Source organism: Choloepus didactylus, chromosome 1 (genome assembly GCF_015220235.1).
Source record: "Choloepus didactylus isolate mChoDid1 chromosome 1, mChoDid1.pri, whole genome shotgun sequence".
Classification (NCBI taxonomy): Eukaryota; Metazoa; Chordata; class Mammalia; order Pilosa; family Megalonychidae; genus Choloepus; species Choloepus didactylus.
The window spans coordinates 18,350,981-18,371,405 of record NC_051307.1 but is presented as its reverse complement, the minus strand read 5'-3'; the positions used below and the strand labels follow the sequence as shown (position 1 = coordinate 18,371,405).

General features: G+C 37.5%; 2 protein-coding genes across 2 annotated transcripts; both read right to left on the bottom strand.

Moving 5' to 3' along the window:
- Positions 1 to 7,034: 7,034 nt before the first annotated feature.
- LOC119544910 (keratin-associated protein 19-8-like) lies at positions 7,035 to 7,220 on the bottom strand. The gene has a single exon (XM_037850509.1). The coding sequence runs from the start codon at positions 7,218 to 7,220 to the stop codon at positions 7,035 to 7,037; it is 186 nt and encodes a 61-aa protein (XP_037706437.1).
- An 8,505-nt stretch (positions 7,221 to 15,725) lies between these two features.
- On the bottom strand, positions 15,726 to 20,425 carry LOC119544835 (shematrin-like protein 2). Its single transcript, XM_037850411.1, has 3 exons — positions 20,251 to 20,425; positions 18,441 to 18,520; positions 15,726 to 15,953 (listed from the first exon to the last, which is right to left on the bottom strand). The coding sequence occupies exons 1-3, from the start codon at positions 20,423 to 20,425 to the stop codon at positions 15,726 to 15,728; spliced, it is 483 nt and encodes a 160-aa protein (XP_037706339.1).

Here is a 20,425-nt window from a genome sequence, read left to right as displayed (position 1 = left end):
TGTGCTGGTTTGCTAATGCTGCCATTATGCAAAATTCAGGAAATGGAGTGGCTTTTATAAAGGGGGTTTATTTGGTTACAAATTTACAGTTCTACAGCCATAAAAGTGTCTGAACTAAGGCATCAACAAGAGAATACCTTCACAGAAGGATAGGCCATGGCATTCAGAAAATTTGTTAGCTGGGCAGGTATGTGACTGGCATCTGCTGATTCTGGGTTGTGTTTCAGCACCTGTCTCCTGTGCATTCTTGGTTCTTTCTCACAGGACATTTCTCTCTAAGTGCCTGAGGTCCTGTCTTAGCATATCTTGGGGCAAACTCTGGGCTTCATCTCTTAGCTTAACATCTGCATTGTCCTTCTGTCTGCATCTCCAAGCATCTCAAAATGTCAGCAAGCATCTCTCCAAAAGTCTCTCTCAGCTGCTCTGAGCTCTTTCTGTCTGTGATCTCTCTAATAGGACTCCAGCAATTTAATAAACAGCCAACCTGAATGGGCAGTGTCAACATCTCTGAGGAAATAACCCAGTCAAAGGTGTCACCCACAGTTGGGTGAGTCATGTCTCTATGGAAACACTCAATCAAAAGGTTCCAACCTAATCAACAGTAGTAAGTCTGCTCCCATAAGATTGCATTAAAGAGCATGCTTGTTTTCTGTTTTGTTTTTTTTTCCCCTTGGGGACATAATATATCCAAACCGGCACACTGGGTTTAAGGTCTGGCTTGGCTTTTTCATTAGCCTTAATATCTCTCCAGAGTTGTGGAATGGCACAAAGTAGAAAAGGAGGTGGCGGTAGGAGAAGGCCAGAGGATGGCTCCTTAGTGTGTGTTTGTAACTTCCCCAGAGAAGGAATTGGAGGCAGGTGAGGTCTGAGTGATGGGCCTTTAATAGGTGTTTGTGATTTCTCTAATACCTATGGTCACCCGAGAGCTCTGATGGAGATGTACAATGAGATTAATGTTGGTTTTGTCCTTACTAACACAGTATCCATTCTGCAGCCCATTGGTCAAGTAGTCATTTCACTCTTCAAGTCTTATGATTTAAGAAATACATTTCAGAAGGCTATAGCTGCCATCGATAGTAATTCCTCTGATGGATCTGGGCAAAGACAATTAATTGTAAACCTTCTGTAAAGTATCCACCATTCTAATGCCATTAAGAACATTCATGAGTCATGGGAGAAGGTCAAAATAACAACATTAACAGTAGTTTGGAAGAAGTTGATTTCCACCCTCATGGATGACTTTGAGGGACTTAAGACTTCCATGCAGGAAGTAAATGTAGATGTGGAAAGAGCAAGAAAACTAGAATTAAAAGTGGAGTCTGAAGATATGACTGAATTGCTGGAATCTCATGATAAAACTTGAATGGATGAAGAGTTGCTTCTCATGGATGAGCAAAGAAAGTGGTTTCTTGAAATGGAAACTCTCTTACTGATGATGCTGTGAATATTGTTGAAATGACAACAAATGATTAAGAATATTACATAACCTTAGTTGATAAAACAGCAGTGGGGTTTGAGAGAGTTGGTTACTATTTTGAAAGAAGTTCTACTGTGGGTAAAATGTTTCCAAACATCATATACTATAGAGAAATATTTTGTGAAAGAAAGAGTCAATTGGTGTGGCAAAATTAATTTTTGCCTTATTTTAAGAAATGGCCACAGCCACCCCAAACTTCAGCAACTACTACCCTGATCCATCAACAGCTATCAACACTGAGGCAAGACCATCCACCAGCAAAAAGATTACGACTCATGGAAGATTCAACTGATGGTTAGAATTTTTTAGCAATAAAATAATTTCAATTAGGGATGTACATTCTTTTTTAGATATAATTGCACACTTAAGAGATTATGGTATAAGGCACTGGGAAAACAAAAACAAGAAGTGAAAATAATTGTGTGACTCACTTTATTGCAATATGCACTTTATTGCAGAACCAGACCTGCAATATCTCTGAGGTTGACCAGTGTCAATGTAAGTAGATCCTGCCAAATACTTTCACAAAGCAGTTTTCAAATTTGCAGTCCCACCGTATGTATGAAAGTTCCAGTCAGCCTTACCAACATTGGCCATTTTGACTATTCTTGTCTGTTTGTTGTGATGTCTGAATGTTGTTTCAGTTTGGATTTTCCGTGATGAGTAATGGTATTAAGCACCATTACATATGTTTATTGATCATTCAAATATCCTCTTTTTTGAAGTGCTTATTCAAGTATTTTGTCCATATTTAATTGGGTTTGTAATATTTTATTTTTATCAATAGGAGCTCTTTATACACTTGAGTACAGGTATTTTGTCAAATCTGTGTATTGAAATTTTCTCTTTCTGTGTAGTTTATTTTTACCCTTAAAAATGGTGTCTATGGATGAAAAATATTTCCTAATGAAATGAACTACAGTTTTTAATCTTTGTATTTTATGTTTAATGTTGTTTTGTTCCTAAGAAACTTTGACTTCTTCACACTTTTTTTATTTGATTTGTCTGTTCTCTTCAGAACTTGTTCCATTTTTATTGATTGTTTTGAAAAAAAATGACATGATAATTTGAATATTTCCTTCTCATTAAATCAATCTAAAGCACAAATAAATCAAACAGGTTCAGGATGTGCCTATTTAACTCTGCCAGATCATGTGTCAGTTATAGAGATTATGATAAGGTTGTGATGTGTTCTAGCTAAGACAAATAATAGCTTTTCTCTGAAACATAGTCTAGAGCATTTCCATTACACACCCATAACATTCAAGTTTGGATAATATGATAATGCTATATTGTCCTTGAGTGTCAAAGGATTTCTCCAGGTACTTATGCTGATTATTTTTCTTTTGTAGAAATGCTACTAAGTATTGAGAAAATTGAAAAGTTATTGCTACCCTTTGTCACACTAAGTAACAGGGCTTTCCATTGGAGTCACTGAGCTATGTCTACTCAAACTAGTTGATCTAAGCTGGCTGACAAATCTTATGATTAGTAAACAAGTCTGAGTCTTTTAAATGCATCATGGTATTTGTTCTAGTTTGCTAATGCTGGAGAATGCAAAACACCAGAGATGGATAGGCTTTTATAAAACAGGGGTTTATTTCACTACACAGTTACAGTCTTAAGGCCACAAAGCATCCAAGGTAACACCTCAGCAATCGGGTACCTTCACCGGAGGATGGCCAATGGTGTCCTCTAAACCTCTGCTAGCTAGGAAGGCAGCTGGCGTCTGCTCCAAAACTCTGGCCTCAAAACGGCTTTCTCCCAGGACGTTCCTCTCCAGCAAGCTTGCTTCTCTTCAAAATATCACTCCCAGCTGCACTCAGTTTCTTCCCCCTGAGTCAGCTCATTTATATAGCTCCACCAATAAGGGCCCACCCTGAATGGGTGGGGCCACGCCTCCATGAGAACATCTCATCAGAATCATCTCCCACAGCTGGGTGGGACACATTCCAAGCAAATCCAACCAGCACCAAAAACGTCTGCCCCACACAAGACCACAAAGATAATGGCATTTGGGGGACACAATACATTCAAACTGGCACATTCCACCCTCTGGAACCCAAAATGACATTATCTTTCCAAATACAAAATACATTCATCTCGTCACAATATCACAAAAACTTAAATTATTTCAGTAACAAAAGTTAAGTACAAAACCCCATCAAAATCAATTTAGGCATGGTCAGTCCCAAGGCACAATCTTTCTTTAGCTGTGGATCTGTGAACTTAGAACAAGTTATGTGCTTCTAATATACAAAGGAAGAACATTCATAGGATAAACATTTCCATTGCCATAAGGAGAAACAGTAAGGAAAACAGGGTTAACAGGAGCAAAACAGTTCCTAAAACCCACAGGACAAACTCCATTAGATTTCAAAGTCTGAGAGTCATTAACAGAACAATGTTGCAACCTTGGGGCTTGAGAGAGCGGGACTCTAACCCTTCCTAAGGGCCTTTGTGGCAGCCCTTTTCTCTCCAAATGCTTGAGTGAGTGCTCCAACATTTCCACACATTGGGGAGACCATCTTCTCAGCCCCACCCTCCTCAAACATCGGGGCAGCTCCCGGATTCCCTTCCATCTCCGGGGCACATGCTCAACCCCTTCAGAACAGTGGGGTGGCAGCCAGGCTCTCCCCAATTTCCTGGAAATGTGCTCCACCCTCTTTGGGACCTGAGGTGGCAAAACTCTTCCAGAGCATTGAGGCGGAAAGCCCGCCCTCGACCTCCAGGGCAAACTCACCCTTTCCATGCATGTGGGCTGTTCCGCTCTCCCAGCCCGAGACCTCCTGACTCCAGACCTCAACCTCCATGGCTCTGTCTTTGAAAAGATTTTTCCTTTAATTTTTTCCTTGTCTGTCTCCTCCAGTCCAGACCGGCAATGGCTCTGTCTATAAAGATCTCGCAAAAATTCTGTTGGCTTTGCATGAAGCACACAGGGGTCAAAGCCATTAGACAACAGGACCTACCACAAATCCTTTCTGGATAACTCCTTTTCCAATCTTGGCTTGTACTGAAATGGCGGCTGGGCTCCATGTTTGGTTACATCCTCACGCTGGGCTGTAGCTTCTGGGATTCCACCCCCTGGAAGCTCGTAATTTTCCAAGCGATCAGCTTCTGGTCTCTTTGAACCCAAGAGTTCAGTTCTAAGTTTATCTCTTTCCGCTCACATTTTACTATAAGCTGCAAGGAGAAGCCAGGGTACCTCCTCCACATGTATTCTGGAGATCTCCTCAGCTAAGTATTCCAGGTTGTCGCTTTCAAATTCTTCCTTCCATCTGACACCAGGACTCAATTTTGCCAAATTCTGTGCCACTTTAAAACAAGGATCGCCTTTCTTCCAGTTTGCAACAACACATTCATCATTTCTGCTCAAGTCCTCATCAGAAGTATCTTTAGAGTCCATATTTCCATAAACAGTCTCTTTAAAGCAGTTTTGGCCTTTTCTATCAAGCTCATCCCAATTCTTCCAGAATCTTCCCCTTATCCATTTGAAAAGCCGTTCCAACATGTTTGGTATTTGCAAACTCAGCAGCAAAAGCACCCCACTCCTCTGGTACCAAAATCTGTTCTAGTTTGCTAATGCTGGAGAATGCAAAACACCAGAGATGGATAGGCTTTTATAAAACAGGGGTTTATTTCACTACACAGTTACAGTCTTAAGGCCACAAAGCGTCCAAGGTAACACCTCAGCAATCGGGTACCTTCACCGGAGGATGGCCAATGGCGTCCTCTAAACCTCTGCTAGCTAGGAAGGCAGCTGGCATCTGCTCCAAAACTCTGGCCTCAAAACGGCTTTCTCCCAGGACGTTCCTCTCCAGCAAGCTTGCTCCTTTTCAAAACATCACTCCCAGCTGCACTCAGTTTCTTCCCCCCAAGTCAGCTCATTTATATAGCTCCACCGATAAGGGCCCACCCTGAATGGGTGGGGCCACGCCTCCATGAGAACATCTCATCAGAATCATCTCCCACAGCTGGGTGGGACACATTCCAAGCAAATCCAACCAGCACCAAAAACGTCTGCCCCACTCAAGACCACAAAGATAATGGCATTTGGGGGACACAATACATTCAAACTGGCACAGTATTTTTTGTAACATCTGGATTTTGGTTTTCTACTAGTTATTTTTATTGATATCAAGTTAATTTAAAAATTAATATCTTCAAGATTCTATAGTACATATTAAAATGCAAAGCAAAAAGTGGTGGTCAATGTGGGAAGTGAACTAATCCTCAAAATGCAGCTGGGTCATATGATTAGAATTTCAAGATGCTTTATTTGAAAATACACCAGAAGGGAAATAATTAAAAGGAGAGCCATCATTGTATAGCAAAATACCTGGAATGCAGGGAAAGTAGGCTCTGATCTAGGCATTATCAATAGTGATTTTGTGATCCTTAAAAAATCATTTAACTCTTGAGATTCTTCCCTGCAATATGGGATCTGGCAAAATGTGTAAACTTTATGTATCTTCACCAACTCTACAATTCTATCACTATATTTTTGCCCCAGGTTTATTCAATTTGATTAATTTAAATGACATTCAATTATGTATAAATCCATATTAATTTTATGAGTTCTTTGATACTTACTGAATGTGTCCCATATTCTAATAATTATCTGTAATATCAAAAAGAAGTGTCCCACCATTGCAAGGTACTGGTAAAACAAAATTCAGCTATACTTTGGATTCATAGAGCTTCAAGTCAATCCAACGCATGAAAGGGATTGCTTCATTATGATATCTAAGATATTGAAATTTCTCTATTGAACTTTAGTGTTACGCAGTGTGAAAATGATACTGGAGAATAATCCCATTTCAAACCAACGCAGAAAAATGTAACAGAACTTGAACAATTTGACTAAAATACATTTGAATAAAATGGCACAAAATGTGATGACACATTTAGTTAGTGACTAGCACAATTAGTTAGTGACTTATAAAGTAAGTATTTTGATGAAAATATCAAAATAAAAGACAAGAAGGATCTGGATAGATATTCATGAAAAAAGATTGATGTTCACTGGAGCTTTAAAGGTATGTATTGTTCTGTCATCAATTGTTTTCACCATGCAAAGGGTCAACTACACATAGATTTCTAAAACCAAAAACTATAAGTGTAGTTATTCTTCATTTTGGACTCAAATAAGATATGGAAGAGTATAAAATTGGACTTTCTATGTTGAATTTAAAACCAATACACACACCCACATTAATTTTTCATGAAGCAGATTGCTTAATGCATGGACAGTTGAGTAAAATTGCCAATAATTACACTGATAGATTTTATATAAAAAAGAAAACCAAATGTACTGTTTAAACTTAGCATAATTTATTGAAAATAAAATAGAGAAATCTCACAATTATGAAAGTACAAACAGGGAACACCAGGAGACATGAAGCAGGCTATTAAAAATGATAAATATTCTGAAAATCATGAAGAATAAATGCTTTTGATCATGGCTTTGTCCTGGGAGATCTTGATTGGTCCAATCTTTACAGTCAGATTTGGTCAATCCTTTTGGCCTCAGAGGTTGACTTTCCGGGGTAGGATTTCAGGAGCAGCCGGAGAAGCTGTATCCACCATAACGGACTGGGCGGCAGCAGCTGTATCCGCAGCCTCCGTAGCCAAGGCCATAGCCCAGCCTGGGGAAGCTGACATAGCCATAGCCATGGCCCAGGCCTGAGAAGCCTCCATAGCCAGAGCCCAGGCCCCTGCAGTAGTTGCCGCAGTAGCTCATATTGTCAGGGTGGGTGAGTGTGGTTGGCTCTTCCAGGCAAACCTTGAAGGTGAATATCAGTGTGTACAGGGGATGCTTATATACCCTGGTCAGAGCAGGGGTCAGTCATGGGAACCCGCTTTCTGTGTCATTTTATTTATTACACCTACTTGACATCACTCAATTATCCATTGTCCCCTGAAGCAGGGAGAGGCCTTCACACTCATTAAACTGCTTGAGGTTACTTGGTTGCCTATGTAGTGTGCCACTTAAAAGTTATTGCATCACTTTATGAGGAGGAATTACTGTGTCTTCAAAGGCTGTCTATGCCCAACCCTAAATTGAATTCTTCCTACCAGGCATATTGCATCAATATTTGATAATATTGTGTGTACAATTAAATTTTTCATCAACTCTGGGAAACTTGGATTTCTGTGCCTCAGTCAGAATTTAAATCAAAGAACAGTGTCAAATTTAAAGATCTACAATCTGTCACAATCTTTTAAATTATCTCATTCCTCTGAGTAAAAAAAAAAAAAATGAATTATCTATATCTTTCAGAGATAGGAAACTATTTAAATCCTAGAAGTGATAGCTTAATTGTCATAAACACCAGTATGGAATTTCAGAAAATAAATTGGACTATATTTTCTGTAATTTTAGAACATTGGCCATACTAATTGATACACTATTTTGCTTTGCACACTATCTTGAAAAATAAGAACAAATTAGTTTAATAACATGAGATGAGATTCTTCAACAGAAACTGAAATCGAATAGCAATAATAAAAAATTTATTTCATAAGCTGCTTTAAAAGCTGATCAAAAGTTCTCTTTTTAAATTTGGGCCCTCTTCACTGACATGGTATCTATCCAAGGCTCTTACAAAAATGCAGATTGCATCTGCTTCCCTAACTTTGCATTCATCATGTACTGATATCCTGTCCCACATTTATGTGATGTCTTACCCATGATCACTGGAAATATCACCCAGCCTCTCTTCCTCCCTTTAGCTATCAGGCTATGGTGGGTAGGTGAATTTGCAAAATAGATAAAATTTCAATTAGACATCCATCAATTTTCATCTACTCTATATTTGATTCTTTCCTCTTCCTTTCTCCCGTATCTTTTCTTTAACCATATCATTTTATCTGTTGTATTCCCTTTACCTAGCCTATGCACTTTATTTTTTACTCTCTGGAAATACAGTACTAGTCTGTACTAAAATATCAAATCCTTGAGAAGGTCTCAGAGCACAGACACAGGGGATAATTCCTTGTGAAAACAGAGGCAGAGACTGAAGTGCTGCAGCTGCAAGCTAAGGATTCCAAAGGTGATGGCAAAGTACCAGAAGCTTAGAGGAAGCAAGGAGGGATTCTCCTCCAAACCTGTCAGAGAGTGTGGCCCTGCTGGTACAGTGATTTCAGACTTCTGGACTCCAGAATTGTGTGACACTAAATATCTGTTGTAAGCCACCTAGATGTGGAACCATGCTATGGCAGCAATCAGTTAATAAGATAGTACATATGAATACATACAGGGTAATAGAAAAACAAGCAATATGTTAAATGGATGAATGACTTCTAATGTCCATAAAGTTAGGGACCACCTTTCATGGGTGTGGGCAACCTCTCACTGTCTTTAACAAAAAGAAGTTAAAGGAGGAATGGGCTCAAATGGCTTTCTGGTTTGAAGGAAACATACAGCTCTCATTTAATTTGCTTTGGTTTGTTTCCTTTTTTTCTTTTTTTACTTTTTTGTAAACTATATAGTCACTTATAGCAAGCATACCCTAAGCCCCAAAATGTCTCTTTTGCCTCATTTCATTCAGTATTGCTCCTAAGAGATAACCATCCTTTTAAGTTTTAACACAAGTTTCAATAGAGTATGTCAATAATTTTCCTAATTGTTTTTTTAAATTCAGTTGTATTGAGATATATTCACATACTGCACAATCATCTATAGTGTACAATCAGCTGTTCACAGCACCATCATATAATTATACATTCATCACCCCAATCTATTTTTGAACATTTTCCTTACACCAGAGAGAATAAGAATTTTTAAAAAAGTAAAAAGAACACCCAAATCACTCCCCCCATCCCAGCCTATTTTTCATTTGTTTCTGTCCCTATTTTTCTACTTATCCATTCATACACTGGATAAAGGGAGTGCGATTCACAAGGCTTTCACGATCACACTGTCACCCCTTGTAAACTACATTGTTATCCAATCGTCTTCAAGACTCAAGGCTACTTACTGGGTTGGAGTTTGATAGATGCAGCTATTGACTTCTAGCTATTCTAATACATTAAAACCTAAAAAGAGTTATCTATATAGTGCATGAGAATGTCCACCAGAGTGACCTCTCAACTCCATTTGAAATCTCTCAGCCACTGAAACTTTATTTCATTTCACATTTTCCTTGTGGTCAAGAAGATATTCTCAGTCCCACAATGCCGGGTCCAGATTCATCCCTGGAAGTCATATCCTGTGTTGCCAGGGAGATTTACACCCCTGGGAGTCAGGTCCCATGTAGGAGGGAGGACAGCGAGTTCGCCCGCCGAGTTGGCTTACTTAGGGAGAGAGGGCCACATCTGAGCAACAAAGAGGTACTCAGAGGGAGACTCTTAGGCACAATTACAAGCAGGTTTAGCCTCTCCTTTGCATTAACAAGCTCCATAAGGGCAAGCCCCAAGACACAGGGCTCAGCATATCAAGCCATCCATCACAATATTTGTGAGAACATCGGCAAAAATCCAAGTGAGGAAGTCCAACACCTCCGCATCCTCCCCAGCTCCACAAGGGTGCCCCACATTTATATTTTTATACTTTGCACAAATTACTTTGAGATGTGTTGCTATTTCACTCTAACCTATACAGATCTATCATAGCTCACTTCCTATTCAAAGTTCCACGTTATTGTGCTGTTTGAACAAACTGACTTTAAAGTTATATTGTTTAGAAAATATAGATCCTGTACCAAATAAACATCTCTTCCCCTGGTCTCACATGGAAGTTGAAGTTTTCACACACAGTCGATTTCAACCTTTACCTTTTGCCCTGATTTGCCCTAATTTGCCCTAGTCTTAACCAGATCTGCTTCATTCACATCTCTAATTGAAGTCTGGGCTCTTTTTCAGCCTTTTTCTTTTTTTTTTTTAACAGTTGCTGTATGCATTAATACTGACATTCGTATCTGCCGAGCTCTAGCTCTGAGTTTCAGGTGTCACACAGACACACAATGTCCCAGAGACCAATCAGGTTGTACACAAAGGGATCAACATTTCAGAGTTTGGAGATAGCTATTACAATTCAGGAATAGTCTATTTTGTCTGTTATTAATATAGCTGCTACCACTTGTTTCTGTTGCTGTTTGCATGAAATATCTTTTTCCAACCTTTTGCTTTCAGCCTATTTTTGTCCTTGTGTGTGACTAACGTGAGTTTCCTTTAGACAGCATATTGAGTGGTCCTGTTTTTTAATCCATTCTGTCAGTCTGTGTCTTTTTATTGGGGAGTTTAATCCATTAACATTTAGTGTTATTACTATAAGTGTAGTACTTTCTTCTACCATTTGTCTTTTGGATTTTATATGTCATGTCTTATTTTTTTCCTCTCTCTCTTTTTATCCTTCCTGATAATCTTCATTTCTACACTCTTCTCCAAGCCTCTTTCTCCTGTCTTTTCCTATCAGCCTGTAGAACTCTGTTTACTATTTCTTGTAGCACCAGTCTCTTAGTCACAAACTGTCTCATTGTGGTTGCCTGAAAATATTTTAATCTCTCCCTCATTTTTGAAAGACAGTTTTGCTGGATATAGAATTCTTGGTTGGCAGTTCTTCTCTTTCAGTACCTTAAACATATCATACGACTGTCTTCTTGCCTTCATGGTTTCTGCAGAGAAATCTGTACATAGTCTTATTGAGCTTCCCTTGTATGTGAGGGATTGCTTTTTCCTTGCTGCTTTCAGAATTCTCTTTGTTTTTGACATTGGACAATCTGATCAGTGTTTTGGAGTAGGTATATTGGGGTCTATTTCATTTGGGGTATGCTGCAATTCTTGAATCTGTAATTCTCTGTCTTTCATAAGAATTGTGAAATTTTCAGTGATTATTTCTCCTATTATTCTTCCTGCCCCTTTTCCCCTCTCTTCTCCCTCCAGGACACCCATGACACATTTATTAGTATACTTTATATTGTCACTCATGCCCCTAAGACCCTGTTCATATTTTTCCATTCTTTTCATCATCTTTTCTTTTGTGTGTATTAATTCAAATGTCTGTTCTTCCAATTAACTGATCCTTTCTTCTGCCCAAATCTACTGTTGTATCCCTCTGTTGTCTTTTTCATCTCCTCATTTATGCCCTTCATTCCCATAAGTTCTGCCATTTGTTTTTTCAAGTGTACAAATTATTCTTTGTGGTCATCCAGTGTCTTCCTTTTATCCTTCATCTCTTTTGCTATATCTTCCCTCAGTTCATTGACTTGATTTTTGAATTGATTTAGGAGATTTGTTTGAACATCTTTAATTAGTTCTTCCTTCAGTTCATTGATTTGATTTAGCATTAGTTGTCTCAACTCCTGTATCTCATTTGAACTGTTAGTTTGTTCCTTTGGCTGGTTCATATTTTTGTGTTTCTTAGTATGGCTCATTATCTTGAGTTATCTAGGCCTCTGACTTTCTTGATTAGTTTATTCTGGAGCTTGTTTTCTCTCTTTTACCTAGGGTTTTCTTGTTGGTTGGCTTTGTTCTCTAACCTCTGGTGTTTAGTTCAGCTTATTCTAGGCCTTTAACTTAGGTTCTGTTTAGTTGATCAGTTTTTCACCTCTTGTTTTTCTGTTTTTTTGCCCTGCCTCAATGCAGCCTTTTTGTGTGAGGGTCTCCTCATATATGGTCCACCCCAGTCAGGTTTTCCCAGTCTAGAGAGGCCCAGGTCTCAGGAGGAGCACATGGAGTTTCCTTGAGAATGAGACCCCTCTGTAAGGCCTTTAGACTCTGTGCTTTTCCTATGCTGTCCAGCAGGTGGCATGTGCTAGCCTGTAACTCCCCCACCAGGGTGAGGAGGTTTGGAGCCTTTAGTTCTCCTGGTGACCCTGACCCCGTTAGGGGCATGATTGATTGAAGCTGATTTCTGAACTACAGCCCCTGGTTCTGAGTTCCCAGAAGGAGGGCTGCCACTGGAGCTGGGCCACACCTCCCCTTTTCTTGGGAAGTTATGGTGTTTAACACATTTTCTCCACTAGACTTATTGCTTTATCTCTCAGAACTATCTTAGCTCTGCTCTTGCCTGGGCCCAAATTGCAAGCCTTTGAGGCTTTCTGTAATGGGCTTCTTAGAATCATTATTTAAGAAAAACAAGAAAAAAAATAAAGAAGTGCACAGTATGGACTATTTACAGTCCTTGCAGTTCTTATGTGCTATTGTAATGCTAAAAGGCAAGGGGTTGAGAGTGATTAAGGAACAATCAAAAAGCAGAGAAACCACCTTTTCAGAGAAGGGACCTGGCTCCCTGGATTTACATATGTGACTGATTTTGTTTGAGCCTGGCCCTTCTCCATATTATGTTCACCCTACCTCAAAAAGTCTGTTTTTTGTTTGGTTTTTGCTTTTGTTTCTGTTTTGTTTGTGGGTTTTTTGTTTTTTGTTTTTTGTTTTTTTTCTGCTGTTTTTGTTAGCCCTATCTGTTCTCCACTGGGCTTACTGCTCCGGATTCTCTGGTGCCTCGTCTCAGTCTATCTATAGTTGGAGTTTTTGTTCAGGAATCTGAGCTTGCAATCAGTGCTGTAACTGCAGTTCTCTCTCCTGGTTTTCAGCACTGATGGCCCCTCCTCCCTTGGGATTGTTCCTGGCAGGGAGATGCCTGGGCCCCCAGCCATGAGAACATACAGATTCCCCTGATCTCAGCTGCTCCACATGTTTGTGAGTGTTGTATGAAGTAAGTCCAAACTCAAATTCCTCTGTGGTTTCCAGTCCACACAGTTCCTGGCTTTCTACCAACTGCCCAGGAGGAGTAACTAAAACCCAAACCTCAACACTCTGCCATCTTGACCCTTCCAAATTGGTTTTTAAATCACATTCTCATTAGGAATGTACGAGAGTTCCTGTTGCATCACGTCTTTGACAACACTGGTCATTTTCATATTCTTTAAATCTGACTATTTTTGTGACCATTAATATCTGAATGTTGTATTAAATTTTATCTAATAAGCAGTGATATTGAGCATATTTACATATGCTTATTAGACATTTATGTATCTTCTCTTTAATTGCATATTCAATTATTTTGTCCATTTTAATTGGGTTTGTAATATGTTATCAGTTTGCAAAAGCTCTTTACAGACTTGAGTATAGGTATTTTGTCAGATTTATGTATAGAAAATATTTTCTTCATGTTTGTGGTCTGCTTTCACTTTTTAAAATGGTGTCTATATAGGAGCAGTTCTTAATATAAGAAAGTCCAATTTGTTAAGGTTTTCCTTTTATGTTCAATTCTTTTTTGTGCTAATTACACAAATGTTTGACCTTCTCTCAACTTATTCTTTAATAGTTTGTCTACTGTCTTCTGAATGTGTTTCATTGTTATTGATTGTTCAAAAAAGTAAGACAGTTGATAATTTGAATATTTTATTCTCCTTAAATCAACCTAAAGCTATAAAATCACAAATAATTCAAACAAGTTTAAAGATGTCACCCTCTGCCTATTTAACTCTTTCAGAACTTGTATCAATTGTAGGTCTGATGACCCTGTGATAGTACATTGATATATTTTCTCTAGACCAGGTATAATTTTCCCTCTATGGAAACATATTTTAGAACTGTGTACTCAATTCCAGATGAAATCATTGCAATCTAGCAATTAAGGTATAATAGTGTGATACAACTACATTATCCTAGTAGTCTTTAATGGTCTCCCCAAATACGTATATTGATTATAGCATTTGTTTACTATACTAGGCCTTTTATTTTTTTTCAGATTAAGATGCTATTAACCAGTTAGGAAGCAAAATGTCTTCATTTGAAATTCTGTTTTGCAAAGACAAACCAAAAAATATAATCCTCCAATATTGCACTAAGCTGTATCTAACCTGAACTATAAATTGTGAAGCTATAGACTCTCACTTGAACTCATCTATATGTTCAGTAAACACATCTGAGTTTTTAAATGCATTATGACATTTTTTTAAAAAGTAAGTTTGGATTAGCACTATTTACAACTTTGTTTTACAGTACTCAAGATGAGAAATATTCAATGAATGGGATAATAAGATTGTTAGAGTAGAGTGCCTGGTATACAGTAAAATTGGGTTCCCATCTATACTCTGCCACTTATGCTGTTTCAATCCTTATTAAATAATTTTAAATTTGATGCCTTTTCCATGGGGCCTGAATTAGGATCACATAAAATTTTTAATGTCCCTGCCAGCTTCAAAATTCTATCATTTATTATTGCCATGGCTTAATTTAATTTGGGTAAAAAGCACTCACTTTTGTTTCAGTACTTAAATATAAAAGTTATTGTTTTTGAAAACAAGGTTATTTTATGGCATATTTCTCAAAGGCAAATACTTATTTGCACTTTTAAAAAGCAATGGCTCAGTTTAGCAGGATAGGGATTAAATGTAGTTCAGCATTACAAGACTGTAAGTAGGATGTGGTATCCAGCTTCGTTCTAGCCATAGCCTCAAGATGGATTACTTCACAAGGGGTTGCAGAGATTTAGAAAATTGCCATCTTAAATTGCAAAGTTCTTCAATATGCTGATAATATTGAAGAGCAGTGCCATGTCACACCATGGTGGATCAGGCTGATAGCATAATGAAGATTGACAAGTATGATGCTTAATTTCACTGTAATTTTAGAGATGTGGTTTGCACTACCACCAAATTGCTCTTATCATTGAAAGGCCAAAGAAGTACAAATTTTGAACAAAATAAAAAATAATGTTTATTCTTCATGTTGGCATCATTTTAGATAGGAATGTATCAATTCTAAATGAATTGGTATTTCAGAGCGGTCTATAAAAATCATTATCTAATTAAAAAAACTTTAAATGAAAAAGTTATCAATATACAAAGGGAGAACACTTACTTCAATGGGAATAAGGATTTACATATCTATCTATATGTATGCATGATGTGTATGTATATATACATATACACATAATTTTTTCACTGGTAATATATGTAGATAGTCACATTTAAATTTCCATGGAATTTGCTTGTTTTCTCGTTTGGGTATAATTACAAACACTCATTTCTATATTTGTGAGTTTAATAAAAATCAAAACAACATCTGTTATTTCAAATTACGGTAATTTATTGCAAAGGGAACAGAGAAATCCCATAATAATGAAAGCACAAAGGTGACCTTAGCAGCTATTATAAAATGATAAATATTCTGAGAATCTTAGAAGCTAAATGTTTTTGATCTTGGGTTTGTCCTGGGGGATCTTGATTGGTCCAATCTTGCAGTCAGATTTGGTCAATCCTTTTGGCCTCAGAAGTTGACTTTCCGGGGTAGGATTTCAGGAGCAGCCCGAGAAGCTGTATCCACCGTAACGGACTGGGCGGCAGCAGCTGTATCTGTAGCCTCCATAGCCACAGCCATAGACCAGCCTGGGGAAGCTGACACAGCCATAGCCATGGCCCAGGCCTGCGAAGCCTCCATAGCCAGAGCCCAGGCCCTTGTAGTAGTTGTCGCAGTAGCTCATATTGTCAGGGTGGGTGAGGGTGGTTGGCTCTTCCAGGCAAACCTTGAAGGTGAATGTCAGTGTGTGTACGGGGACGCTTATATACCCTGGTCAGAGCAGGGGTCAATCATGGGAACCCGCTTTCTCTGTCATTTTATTTATTACACCTACTTGACATCACTCAATTATCCATTGTCCCTTGAAACAGGGAGAGGCCTTCACACTCATTAACTGCTTGAGCTTGGGTTGTTTTCTGGCATGTGTGCCCCTTAAAAGTTATTGCATCACTTTATGAGGTGGAATTGCTATATCTTCAAAGTCTGGATGTGTCCAACCATAAACTGAATTCTTTCTACCAGTCATATTACATTAATCATATTTCATAATACTGTGTTTTCAATTATTTTTCTTCATCTCTGGAATTCCTTGGATTTCTATGCCTCAGTGACAATTTAAATCAATGTAATGCAGCATATTTAAGGATCTACAATTTACCATAGCCTTTAAATCATCTCATTCTCAGGTAATAAAGTGAATTATCTATATCTTTTCAGAGATAGGGAACCATTTGAAAGCCTGGAGGTGTTAGCTTACTTTTCATGAAGACATTTAAGGATATTGAAAAAATTAGATTTATTTATTTATTTTTTATAATTTAGAACTTTGGACCTCATAATTGATATCCTATTTTTTTGTTTTGCACACTAACTTGAATAATAAAAACAATTTTGGTTTAATAACATAAGATGAAATTGTTCTGAAACAGGTCAAATGACAATAATCAAAATTTCATTTCATAAGCAGCTTTAAAAGCTAACCAAAAATGCTCCGTTTAAATCAGGACCCCCTTCACTGGCATGGTAACTATCCAAAGTACTTCCAAAAATGCAGATTTCATCTGTTTCTCTAACTTTCCACTCCTGTACTGATGACCTCTCACACAGTTATCTGATATCTTACATATTCCCTTTGGAAATATCACACAGCCTCCTGTCCATCCTTTATCCATTAGGCTGTGGTGGCTAGGTGAATGCAAAATTTCTCTTTGACATACAATTTTCAACTAATATATATTTGATTCTTTCATCGTCCTTCCTCTTGCGTCTTCACTTTTACCATATCATTTTAGCTCTTGTTTTTCCTTCACCTATCCTATGCATTTCATTTATTTATTTTTTACTCAGGAAATACATTTCTGGTCTCTACCAAAATATCAAACACTTAATGAAGTTCTTAGAAACATGGACAGAGGGGAGAATTCCTTGTTTAGACAGAGGCAGGCATTGAGGTGTTGCAATGGCAAGCTAAGGATTCCAAAGTTTGCTGGAAAACCACCAGAAACTTAGAGGAGGCAAGGAGGGATATTCTCCTCCAAATCCTTCAGAGAGTGTGTCCCTGTTGACACAATGATTTCAGATCTACAGTGTCTAGAAATGTGCAACAGTAATAATCTGTTTTAAGCCACGTAGTTTGTTGAACTTTGTTATTGAAATCCTTGAATGCTAAGACAGTACTTGTCAATAAGTCCTGTGTAGAAGAAAGCAAGGAATATGTTAAATGGATGAATGACTTCTAATGTCCTTAAAGATAGGGTCCTGCCTCTCATGGGCATAGGCAACCTCTCGCTGTCCTGAACAGGAAGGGTTTAGAGGACGAAGGGGCTCGAATGGCTTTCTGGTTTGAAGGAACTTATAACTGTCATTTCTTTTGCTTTGGTTCATTTTTTTTCTTTTTTCTGTTTTGTAAACTGTATACATACCTATAGCAAGCCCGTTCTAAACCTCCAACTGTCTTTTTTTGCCTCATTTCAGTCAGTATTGCTCAGAATAGGTAATCATCCTTTTAAGTTTTAACACAAGCTTCAACAGAGCATATAAATACTTTTCCAAATTGGTTTTTAAATTACAGTCCCATCAACAATATATTATAGTTTCAGTTGCTCTACATCTTTGACAACACTGGTCATTTTCAGACACTTTAATTTTGACCATCTTGTGAACACATAATAATAGCTGAGTGTTGTTTCAATTCTTTTTTGTCCAATGAGCAGTGATATTGAGCACACTTGCGTATGTTTATTTGACACTTATATATCTTCTTTCTAAGTGCCTGCTCAATTATCCTGATGATTTTAGTGGGTTTGCAATGTTATTATCAGTTTTTAAAAGCTCTTTACAAACTTGAGTGCAGGTATTTTGCCAGATTTTTGTATAGAAAATATTTTCTTCTAGCATGTGGTTTGTTTTCTCTCTTTAAAATGGTGTCTATATATGAACAGAAGTTCTTAATATAAGACAGTCCTATTTGCTAAGCTTTTCATTTATGTTTAATTCTTTTATATCCTAATTAATAGTTGTTGACTCTCACATCTTACTCTTTAATTCTTTTGGCTGGTGTCTTCAGAACGTGTTCCATTTTTATTGGTTGTTCTTAAAATTATGACACTTAATAATTTCAATATTCTATTTTCATTAAATCAACCTAAAGCTACAAAATCACAAATAATTCAAACACCTTTAAGTATGTCACACTTTGCCTATTTAACTCTACCAGATCTTGTGTCAGGTGTAGGGCTGATGACCCTGTGACAATACATTTTACATTTTCTCTTGACCGGGTGACAATTTTCCCTGGAAGGAAAAATATTCTGCACCTGTACTCTTAATTTCAGGACAAATTAAATCAGTCTAGCAATCAAAGCTATAATAGTGTGATACAGCTGCATTATACTAATTGTCTTAAATGGTTTCTCCAAATAATTATATTGATTATTGTATTTCTTTGGCTATTATAAGCCTTTCTTCAGTCTGAGATGCTATTAAACAGTTAGGAAGTAAATTGTCTTCCCATGAAATTTTGTTTTGCTTAGTCAAACTAAAAAACTGTATTCTTCCAATGGTGATATTTAGTTATATATACACTAAACTATCAATTGGGAAGCTATAGACATTTACCTGAAAAGATTGGAAGGGACTAGCCACATTATCTGACTGATCCATGACTTCAATAAATATTCATGAGTTTTTCAAATGCATTATGTTTATTTAAAAAAATAGAGTTTGGACTTAGCACTAAGTACAACTTTGTTTTTCAGACTCAAGATGAGAAATGTGCAATGAAAAGGAGAGTAAGCCTGCTGGAGTGGAGTGCCTGGTATTCCATAAAATTGGGCTCTTGTCTAGACTCTGCCACTGATACGTTTTTGATACTTGGTAAATTGTTTCAGTTTTTGAGGTCTTTTTCACCAAGATGGTTATCTGGATAAGCACTGTGTAAATCTTTTAACATCCCTGCCAGGTTCAAAATTCTACCATTATATTATTGCCCTGGCTTTATTAAATATGAATAACTCAGGCAAAAACATTCACTTTTGTTTCAGTTCCTAACTATGCAATATTATTTTTGAAAGCAAGGATGCTATGTAACATATGTTTCATAGGCAAATACTTATTTGAACTACTAATAAAAAATGGACCACTTTTGCATGACAGTGGTTAAACATAGAGGAGCATTACAAGCCTCAAGCTAGGATGTGGTAGAAAGCTTCATGCCTGCTATAGCCTCGATATGAATTATTTCACCAGTGATTACAGAGATTTAAAAATTTCCCTCTTGCATTGGAAAGTCCTTCAATATGATATTGAAAGGATGATGATGGTATTGATGATATTGATAATATTGATGATATTGGATCAGGATGACAACATAATAACGATTCACAAAAGTGATGTCTGATTACTATAGATTTAGAGATAGGTTTTGCTTGATCACTACTTGCTTTTATCATTAAAATGGCCAAATAAATATAAATTTTGTTCAGAAAAGTCTTATTCTTCATGAGGTCCTCAATTTTGATATGAAACTACATGTACTTTCATAATTAAATGAATTATTTCACTGCAGAATATAAATACCAAACAGATGTCACTCCATTTCAATGAATACAATGATTACATACCTATCTACAAGTAGGCATGCATATATACACATAATTATTTCATTTATAATAAATGTATACATGCACATTTTATGGGAAACAATTTGTTCTCTCATTTGGGCATACTTATTAATAATAATTTTGTTATTTGTGAGTTAAATAAAAAGTAAAAACCAAATGTGTTATTTCAAATTAGGATGATTTATTGCAGAGAGATTAGAGAAATCCTGTGGTTATGAAAGCACAAAGGACACATGAGCTGGCTATTATAAAATGATAAATATTCTGAAAATCTTAGAGATTAAATGATTTTGATAGAGACTTTACCAGGGAGATCTTGATTAGTCCAATCTTTACAGTCAGATTTGGTCAATCCTTTTGCTCTCAGAGGTTGACTTTCTGGGGTAGGATTTCAGGAGCAGCCGGAGAAGCTGTATCCACCATAACGGACTGAGCGGCAGCAGCTGTATCCGCAGCCTCCGTAGCCAAGGCCATAGCCCAGCCTGGGGAAGCTGACATAGCCATAGCCATGGCCCAGGCCTGAGAAGCCTCCATAGCCAGAGCCCAGGCCCCTGCAGTAGTTGCCGCAGTAGCTCAT